A 10,518-nucleotide genomic window follows, 5' to 3' on the forward strand; every position below is an offset into this window, starting at 1 on the left:
GATACGAATGATCGTTACAGAGTGGAGTATGAAACTGTGTTCTGTGGTGTCGTTGCATCCCATGTGGACCACGGATGGGTTGGAGCCAAGGGAAGCAGCTGGCCACTATGGTGAGGAATCAGAATACCCTACTCCCATTTAACAATGTTTTGTATATAACATATAATGGAGCAATACATGATAAAGAATGTGTAAACAGGTGTGAGTCTGCCATGTGGCTACTATTGTGTGTCCCGTCTGATGTTGGATTCCATCTTTAGTGTGGCATTAGAGCATTATATGCAAATCAGCACACATGTCATCTTCATGGGTTGTTTGAAAGTAGCTTTGACGCTGAATGTCATGGAAGACCTGGCCACCAGGGGGAGCCAGAGGAGATGTGGGACCTGGATCTCGGAGGACCTCAGAGGGGCCAGAGGTGGGAGAGTGGATGAGCAGGAGGCTGGGGTTTACACGGGGAGGGGAGATGGAGGAGTCAAGAGCCTGGGTTGAGGGGGCCTCGGAGGAGGAGGGGAAGGCTGTGTGTGTGTGTGTGTGCGTGTGTGTGTGTGTGTGTGTGTGTGTGTGTGTGTGTGTGTGTGTGTGTGTGTGTGTGTGTGTGCGTGGGGGGGTGGGGGGGGGTTACAGAGGGGTACCTCGGGTTGAGATGGTGAAAGTGTAGCACAGTAAAAAGATATGACAACTCTGAGTCTGATGTTTTTTCAAACATGGCTCTCAAACCCATTCTGTTCTTCCCCTCAGCTTATGATCATAAGGAAGACATTCCCATCCGGAAACAGCAACAGGGTGTGTGTGGGGAGGGCATGTTATAGTGTCATCAGTATGGGGTTGAAATTTGATCTGGGAGCAGAAAAGAGAGAGAAAAGAACATGACGTGGGGTGGAGGAGGGTGGGGAGGGGGGAACACACAGAGAGAGGGAAAACAACCAGGCAGGACTGGGGCTGTGTTTAGGAACAGGAACAGCAAGTGTGTGTGGGGGGCGGGAGTCAGCGAGAGAGTTCAAAGGTTAGGTGAGAACGAATAGGGCACACGCGCACTGACTCAAAGCACTCCCAGCGCGACTCACTCCAGGAGAGGTAAGACTGCCAGCCCCTTGAGCGCTTTCTTAGCACCTTGGATTATGCAGCTATTTATACTGCCTCAGACATAGTTCACTTTGGTTATTTCATGATATGGTTAAATAATGCTATGGATGTTCAACTGACTCTAACTACAAACTACTAGTATTCATCGCTGTGTGACCATATAGTTAACTATGGTTATATAATGATATATAGTTAAAATATAGTTCCATACAATATATGGTTTGTTCATATGCAGCTGATTTTAAACATGCAAGGCTGTGTGACCACGACTCTATTATGTTTCTTCTCGTTATAATTTGGAGTGTGTGTGGTTGATGGCTTGTTTCAGCAGGCCTGAGTTAGTCTGAGTGACCCCTGGGCTTGATAGGGCCGCTCACCTGTTGTGTTTATTAATCAGGGCACACAGGTTAAACCGGTATTCACCACACACACCACACAAGACGGAGGGCGTGTGTGGTGTGTGTGGTGTATGTGGTGTGTGTGGTGTGTGTGGTAACACCTGCTCGGCATGTTAAAGTCTTGGAAATGCACCAATAAACTGGCTTTATGAATAATATGTCTGGTTCGGCAGAGTAGCCCATCAAAGCGACGACAGGGTGTACTGCCACCCCTAACTAGTTACTGTGGGAGAATTATACTACTATATACTATACTACTACCAGTACACTCTTAGAAGGATGGAAAGGAGCATGCACACATGCATGCATGGGCAAACGCGCACACAGACCGGTTGAGAGGGTTTGTTATGGTAGATGGTCTACTTATCATTTGACTATTTAGACATTGAGCAGACTTACAGTAAGTTCATGAAGGAGCAGGTTTGCGATAAGGCCTAGATCTTGGACTAAGGGTATCAAGAATGCATGCAGTTGGACTTCGGACATTGTGGCTCCAAAACCCGGAGCCATCAATCCCAAACAACCTAACCACTAGAAAACCCTGTCTTGAGCCAAACAGACGTCATTGAAGTGTCTGCCTCTCTTGGAAAAGAGAATGTACAGCTTTAATTACCGTAATTGAATTAGAGTGGCCTGCTATAGCCTGCTTGATCCCTCTCCCACACAGCTTGGCAATCTGCTTTAATCCTCAAGCTCTGTAGTGTATAATTTGTAATGGGAAGAGCCGTAACTGATAACTGATCTGTCTCTTCAGTCTCTTCAGGTAATCATTGGCAAAAAACACTGGTTCAACTGGCATTGTTTACTGAGTAGCCTGTCTAAGCTTATCAGCCATGTGGTGCTACAGGCCCTGTTTCGTATTTGACTATAACATCTCAGCTAATATATTTTTTAAAAGCTTGTATTTGATTAACGTACACAGGAAAATACACGTTATATTAAACAGTGGTTACATTCTCTTGTCACCTTGATTTCCTCCAGACATTTTCACATTTTGTATACGTTTTATTTTGTTATAATGTCTCTTATTTAATTATTATTAATACTCTTGTGCTTTTGATTTGTACGCCTTAATTTCCACTCGGGATGAAAAAAAGACTATCTCGTTCTCTTACGTCATTCCTTTAGTTTTTCACCCACAGATGGAACCATTTGTGTTCAAACCCCTGTCAAGGGTGGCCGTCTGCGGTGGCACCCATGGAAATGAGCTGAGTGGGGTGTACCTCTTGAAGGAGCTGCAGGTGTCCCAGCAGGACAGGTTCAGCTCGTTCTCCCTGACCACGGTGCTGGTGAACCCCCGGGCCGTGGACGTGTGCAGGCGATACACAGAGAAGGACATGAACCGCTGCTTCACCGACACCCTGCTCAGGTGCACAATGTTTTCAATCATGCTACAACAATCCCTCCCGATAATAACAATGGAATGGGCCGACTTGTGCAGAGCTATCTCGTAAAGATTATGTCAACGCTTGTATGCTGTCCTCCCAAACCACGAATATTCACTGCAATGTACATTCATATAATATTAACAATAGTATCGAAAAATGGGTTTCGAACCGAGAACCTTTCAGCTGGGAATCCCGACACCCCTGACAACCTCTAGTCTACCTGCCCCTGTGTTTGAGATGCTTCTCAAGCTTCTTATTAATTCTGATGTCTGCAGTGCCCCAATAACAGCGACCACCCCATACGAGGTGACACGGGCCCAGGAGTTGAATGGCCAGCTGGGGCCGAAGGGCAGCGAGAAGGCCATGGATTTGATCTGTGACCTGCACAACACCACTGCCAACATGGGCCTCTGCATCATAAGTCACGTCTCAGATTGGGTAGCCATGCACCTCTTCAAGTACTTGCAGGTAAGTGCTGCTCCATACGCTCTCCTTCTCAGAAAGGGCCCCTATTTTACCACCAGGCGTGAGAGGGAGTGGTCTGCCCTGCCCTGTGACAGAGACATCACAAGCGGGAGGTTCCACCTAGATGTATGATGGATAGATTAGCCTACCAGTTGTCAACTGGGTAGGCGTGTAAAATGATCTAGCTTACGTATATCTGGGTGGACTTGTGATGTCTCTGTGTCACAGGGCCATTTTTAAAATGGCTTATAATGGCTTAACACACTCACACCTGGTAGTAAAATGGGAGCCCTTTACACATGCACTATGTCTCTAACCCATCCTGGGAATATTAAAATAAATTATAAATTAATCATTGAGCCAACTCAAGCCATTAGGAGGTTGTAAAACACCCTATGAAGACAGAATGGCATGCAATCTAATATATTCTTGTGTTGCGTTCAAGGAGAAAATAACATCAGCTCCTGTGAGGTTAGTCCTATTAAAGAGCCCCATCTCAGAGATGTACTCCTTGGAATCCGTGAGCAAACATGGCATCAGTAAGTGTTTGTTCTTCACTCTTTAACCAACTGCCTCTTGCATTGTCCGGGGGACCCTGGTGGGGTAGTGACGCACGACGGTTGACCTCATGGTTGCTCTTGTTAGATTTCAGCTTATTTCCAAACTGTTTGTATAGACTGTGTAGTGTATTTTTTCGTTGTAGTAGTAATTCTTGAAGTGGAAATCAAGGCAACTCGACAGGTTGGATCAGAGGGTCGCATAGATGGTTTATTCGAGGATGTAATACAGCAAGGTACAGGTACTTAGGAAGAATAATTATAATTCGGTGAGAATTAATAATTCTCACCAAACCAAAGGTATGGGGCAAGTATTATAGGAAAGAAAAACGCTAATAACAAAAGAACAGAAGCAGTCTCTCCTTTGATAAGGTATATGGCTATGTCCCAGATGGAATGGTTGGTTCATCCTTAGGGATGAACCAATGTAGGGACATAAACAAATGGAGGATTGTTGGAAATAAAACCTTGCATCAGATGGAGAGGCACTGGCCTGTCCCCACAGTACAGAAATGTGAACACAGAGAGACACTAAAAAACACCAACATTCTACACTCTCTAACACTTCTCTACAGCGATAGAGGTGGGACCCCAGCCGCATGGGGTCCTACGGGCCGACATCTACAACCTGATGAGAGAGGGGGTGGACCGGGCCCTGGAGTGGGTCCAGAGTTTCAACTCTGGTACGCCAATGAACACACACACACGACACAAACTGTTCCCAGTTTGTGTCTGGGAACAGTTATTACTCAAAATGGCTGAAATTCTGCACTTAACCCACATTCCACTTTTAGAATGTATTCTTGGAAAAAAATGGTTGCATGTTTTTCTTAATGTTTTTTCTGAGCCAGTCTAAATACCATTTTCTGTCCATCTTCCTGACCATAATGAAATCTGAGAAGTGTCTGAATTCACTGTAAGCATCTGAATCAGATGCTTACAGTGAATTCAGATACTTGTCATTGAGCAGCAGGTAAGGGAGGGTCTGCATCATGTGATCTGAAGTTCCTTAGAACAATTTCTAACTCCCCATCTTGGTATTTCTTGACCAACAATTTGAGAATAAGCAAACATCCTTGAGTAAACATTTTATTATTAATGGTGAAAAAGATGGTTGCTTGGAATGTGTGTGACGTCATGTGAAAACCTGCTATAGGGCATGTTGTTCAATGATGGCTTACTAGAGGTTAGGCTGAGGACATTGGGGATCAAACCCAGTACCTTTTTGGCTGGGAATGGGCACACCCTAGCCACTCAATGTGTTGATAAACAAGTAAGGGGATTGCCTAAAAAATACACGCTTTCGCAAAATGTGTTTATGTGCTATGTTGGACATTTTTAGGGACTGTGTTTGAAGGGGGCGAGGTTGAAGCATACTTTAAGGTGGACAAGAAAGACTACCCCAGAGATCCCAAGACCCAAGAGCTGACTGCTGCCATCCACCCACAACTACAGGTACTTTACCCCCTTGTGTATATATATATATATACATACACAACCAGTATATATATACAGTATATATATATATATATACATATTTACTGCATACAAACACTAACATACATACAGTATTGACATATACACGAATATATTTAGTCACAAAGACACGTGTAAATGTATAATAGACAATACTATAGTTTCAATGTTGTAGCCTGTACTTTCAATCATAACTACCGTAACATCTGTAATTCATCTTTCACATTTACATTGTACCTACGCATATTGTGTATATCAATATATTTTCTTATCTTATACATTATGGATACCAACCTCATCTTGACCTCTCTCTCAATGCTCCTTTCTCCACAGGACAATGACTTCTGCCTGCTGAAGCCCGGAGACCCGGCGTTCCTGTCTCTCTCTGGCGAGACCATCTGCTACGAAGGAGAAGCGCTGTACCCTTACTTCGTGAACGAGGGCGCCTACTATGAGCAGAACACGGCCTTCCAGCTGGCACAGAGGGAGACCCTGCTCTTACCGTCCATCAGTGTGAAGAAGCAACAATAATAGAGAACTTCAAAACCAAAACTGATTGATAAGAAGACAAATTAATCTTTATAATCATATATATATATATATATATATATATATATATATACATAATAATAATAGATTTTTATAACGATATATCATAATTATAATTTATATTAATAATAATAATAACAACTATGTTTCTTTTAGCATAGAAACTCGTAGAAACGAGAGACAATGTATTCAATAATCTAGGAAATACTAGAACCCCAAGGAGCGGGTCCACTTCCACGGAGCCCGCCGTGTTGCACCACCATGTTTATACAGCAGCCCACAACGGATCAAGAGAGAACACGTTGGTTCTCTTCTCTAATGTATCTCTACTGCATATATCTACAGTCCTCGACTGCTTTGTATCTCCACTATATATCTATAGTTATACAGATAAATAGATGGATAGTTTAGCAACCTTATTGCTAGATTCCACTAAATCCTACACACTGCACCTTTAAAGAGATGTTTGAAGACACAATATGGCTTATTGTCAAAGGTTTTGACACAATGAAATGTATTTTTTAACTTCTTTATTTTTTTTTTATGTTATAAATTAACTATTTCTGATGAGTAACCACAGAGCACCATTGGTCTTTCTGGTACGTTAGACACAGTATAACCAAGTCAACAATGGGGGTTTGTTTACACAGCTGTATGCAAGTAGGATCCGGCTAGATATAGAGTTCACTATATCTAGGGACCTTATGCACAACCCTAGTAAAATGCAATATTTGTGTGATACAATAACGTCCCCATTTGTCTCCATGGGATTGGAACTCATACCTTAATTTATTACACGTTATCATTTATTACAGTAAGAAAAGGACCCTGCCACACAAAGCTTGGAAAGGAAAATTAATAACATAACATTAATAATAACAGTGAAAGTGAATAGTATTACTACTAAAAAAAAGGGACATTAAAGTACCCTGTACAAAGGAATAAATAGTATGAGCAAATCAAACTTAAAACCCACTAGTAGGTGTGGGCCTGTATTATTACTGACTGCCAGGCTAGTAGGTGTGCCGTGGTTTCCACCTGAGGTATAAGAAAAGAGTTAAACAAGACAGGAGCACCCCGACTCACAGCTCAGCCATCAGGATTGGTACATAACACACAAATTACTAACTGGCTGCTGTGCTTTTGGTGGAACTATCTGAGTCCAAACTCTTTCAAAAGTTAAAAAAGTAGAACTTTAAGAATAATCTCTACTGAAGGAAGAACGATGAATATTAAGAAAGATCAGAGTATTTTTATTTCATTTAATGTGCTATCAACATTAAATAATTATCTGTTACAAACGTACAAAATACAGAGGACTGACGTGGCAGCTGCATTGAAGCCTATGGTTTCTAAGACAAGTACCATATTTGAATAAGTCACTTTAGCTCACAAATGTATACATTTAAAATCAACATAAACATAAACATCTGTATGGACGATGGAGGCAAGAGAGTGGTTATATTTCAGTGAAGACACCCCAAAAAGGACAAAAATGAAGTTACAAGAGTAAAGGCAAAGTAATGGCATGCATGGTGACAGCAGCTGAAATCAGGTATTATCAACAACTCAAAACTAAAATCATGCAAATAAGCAGCAGCATGCCACTTAAGAGAGGTTAAATAGTTGATACAAATGTTCTTCTACAAAACAAAGGTCAATGTGGTGAATGCTAGCAACACCAACGCCAACAAAGGCAACAGAAATATAACACATTTTTACAAATGGCGGACAGCTATAAAAATAAAAATAAATTGCACAATCAAAGTGAAGTTTATATACTATGTGCTTCGGGAAAAGAATGGGTTACGATGTTAGCAAAACACAAAACAGGCAGGACACTTGTGCTTTGACACTGGAAGCATCTGTGTTTCGGTAACTCATCTGCGTGTGTGATGATTATCTAACTATCTCTGTGGCAACCAAGAAATAAGATCATTGGCTACAGACTACTTGGGTGCAATGATCAGAATGATGACCTAGGAGTTTGGTTGGATGATGAACAGCTAAAAAAAAATGATGTGTGCAATAGCAGACAAAAGAAATCTGCTCCACAAAAAAAAAACGCTTTGAATCTAGTCCCATGTTAATCAATGACAGGGGCCTGCGAAGAACACACACATGCCCGTTTTAGGGCTGGGGTCCACCCAACGCTCATTGATGACACTGGAGTGGATTGAAAGTGGGTTTTTTTTGCGCTTTCATCCAAAGTGATTAGCATTTTCTTTTTACCCTGAAAATTATCGGGAAAAACCCACGTTATTCAGACTTGGGTTAACGTGTGTCTTCCCTGCCTACCGGTGGTAAAGCTGGCAGAGCTTGGCCCTAGGCCACTCGGTACGCCGTCATGCGTGTGTAGCTCTTGCGGTGGCTGCGTGCGGCCCACAGGAAGAGCGCGGCCGCCATCATCTGCAGTGGCGAGGAGATGAGTGCCAGGTACAGAGACCAGCCCAGCGCGCCTTCCGCAGCCTCGGACGGTGACGCGTTGTAGGGCAGGAGGTCCACACCCACGAGGAAACAGCACACCGTGCCCAGCGAACACAGACCTGGAGGGGGAGAGGGGAGGCAGGAGGGCAGGAGAGAGGGGGGAGGGAGGGAGAGAGGGAGGGGGGGAGGAAGGGAGGGGGGGTGGAAGGGAGAGAGAGAAGGAGGGGGGGAAGAGAGTGGGGAAGGGGGAGAGAGCGGGGCAAGAAAGGGAGAGGGGAGGGAGTGGGGGAGAGGGGAGGGAGTGAGAGTGGGTGAGAGAGGAAAGAGGAGAAGTGAGGGAGGGACAGAGAGAGAGACATTACAATAACATTATCCAAAAGCGAAAGGGACACAAAAAGGAGAGAATTTAGATTTATGCACAATCAGGGCTCTCTGCTCTCATTTTGCCTGTCAAATGTATGCACACAGCGTCGTCATAGTGCCACCACAGGTGTGTGAATGCAGAACTTCTAAATGGTGTAGAAAGGAGGGGGTGCTTATTGGGGTTGATTATTTTCAAAATCTCTTTCGCTCTCCCTCTTAACCCTAAAATCCTCTTTTACAGCAGCTTTAGTGACACAAATGTCCCTCTCACCTGCCAGGAGATGCAGAACTCCCACACCCAGAGTTGGGGTGATGCTGCGGCAGAGGCAGGCACACACACCCACCAGGCCGCTCAGGAACACCAGGGCCACAGAGACCAGCGGGAGCAGGAACTGGCCCCTCCACATGTCTACACACACATAGACAGCACCCGGTTACCGACAGCCGTAGCCAAATGGACCGTCACACAAATACCATTTCAAATAAAATTATGATTGGAGAACCCTTGGCTGGACAATAAGAATACAAGAGTTACAAAATGTGAAGTAATAATGCAACTAAGGAAAATATATAGAACAAATGTATTTTATAAATGTAAACATTTGACGACAACTGGATAGGTAGACATCGACAGTTTGATTTCAGATAGGTAACTGGAGGTGGAAACAGAAAAAAGCTCACAGGTCCTCAACAGATCCTCGCCACTTGTCTCGTTCCCAGGTTCTCTGTACTTGGAAGCAAACTGCTGGGGAAGGGTGAAACTCACACACTGACTCGCCATTTTAGGATCTGGAAGAAAACAAGGGGCATAAACTCAACCAGGGTTGCCATGTTCAAATGAATAGCACAATCATGCAAGTTTCTGAGGTTAAATATACGTTGCAAAACTACAAAAATATGAGACAAAACTGAAAGACCACATACTTGGTTCTTTATACCAGTGTGTCTCACTGGGCACCATGATGCACCTCCACCACAGACCCAGGGTGCCGTTCAGGCGAAACATAGTTTCACTGTAGTTCTTCTCGTTGAAGTCGCCATAGATGAAGTCCTTGACCAGTTCTGAGGTATTGGCTGCATTGTTCGATGGGGCAGGTCGGATGCGGTACTGATACCAGTGTTGCGTACCCACGGCCACGGAGAGGTACACGGTGGCCAAAAGGCTCAACACGGAGCCGATGACCAGGGCTGTGGCGTACCGGTTATCAACCATGCTTTACTAATACTATTACTAATAATAATAATAATAATGAACTGATAGTTTAAAAGGGTAGAAGGACAATATACGTCCTTCAATACCAAATTCGCATCTGCATATTAGAAACAGCAATCGTGTGTCTTTAATGTCCTCTAGCGTCGATCCACCTACAAACCAGCATTGTTTGCAACCTTTAAAAAACAGAATAATGATAGAACAAGTTAAGAATACGTATTTAAATCAATATTTAATAACAGGCAACATCTATATTGAATGCTAATAAGGTTAGCTCCCACCGATAATAATGGACTTTAATAAATATGGCTTACTTTAGTTGGCATGTTAGTTAGATGTAAGCGTTTACGTGAAATTAACATGCTATCTAAGGGAACTAATATTCCCTTAGATAGCATGACATATCGTATGTCAAACATTGTTCATATAAAGTACACAACTTCACCTGTGTTTATTAGCTTGTGCTTTTCTTCTTCTGTAACACAGGCACATCCGGGGCGCAGAACTGGAGGGCGTGCTCAGGGCTGCCCCCTACTGCTACTGGAGGGATAGATAGATCGGTAAGTCAAAGTGAAAAAATAGTGAATGTTAAAATG

General features: G+C 43.4%; 2 protein-coding genes across 3 annotated transcripts; one reads left to right on the forward strand and one right to left on the reverse strand.

The window, feature by feature from the left end:
- The first annotated feature begins 1,031 nt into the window (after positions 1-1,031).
- Positions 1,032-6,405, forward strand: LOC311340378 (N-acyl-aromatic-L-amino acid amidohydrolase (carboxylate-forming) A-like). 2 transcript variants are annotated; one of them, XM_084465280.1, is made up of 7 exons: positions 1,032-1,077; positions 2,627-2,853; positions 3,148-3,340; positions 3,783-3,876; positions 4,470-4,577; positions 5,237-5,349; positions 5,704-6,404. In XM_084465280.1, the coding sequence occupies exons 2-7, from the start codon at positions 2,627-2,629 to the stop codon at positions 5,899-5,901; spliced, it is 933 nt and encodes a 310-aa protein (XP_084321406.1). In that variant the 5' UTR covers positions 1,032-1,077; the 3' UTR covers positions 5,902-6,404. The 2 variants fall into 2 exon arrangements, with proteins under 2 accessions (XP_084321406.1, XP_084321405.1); XM_084465279.1 differs by having other exon boundaries at positions 1,063-1,077; positions 2,613-2,853; positions 5,704-6,405.
- Positions 6,406-7,163: 758 nt separating this feature from the next.
- On the reverse strand, positions 7,164-10,401 carry LOC311340380 (claudin domain-containing protein 1-like). The gene is made up of 5 exons (XM_084465281.1): positions 10,368-10,401; positions 9,634-10,098; positions 9,391-9,498; positions 8,981-9,118; positions 7,164-8,465 (listed from the first exon to the last, which is right to left on the reverse strand). Exons 2-5 carry the CDS (start codon positions 9,920-9,922, stop codon positions 8,245-8,247), a joined length of 756 nt encoding a protein of 251 aa, XP_084321407.1. The 5' UTR covers positions 9,923-10,098; positions 10,368-10,401; the 3' UTR covers positions 7,164-8,244.
- Positions 10,402-10,518: the final 117 nt, after the last annotated feature.

The sequence above is a fragment of the Micromesistius poutassou genome (genome assembly GCF_964030765.1).
Source record: "Micromesistius poutassou genome assembly, chromosome: 3".
Classification (NCBI taxonomy): domain Eukaryota; kingdom Metazoa; phylum Chordata; class Actinopteri; order Gadiformes; family Gadidae; genus Micromesistius; species Micromesistius poutassou.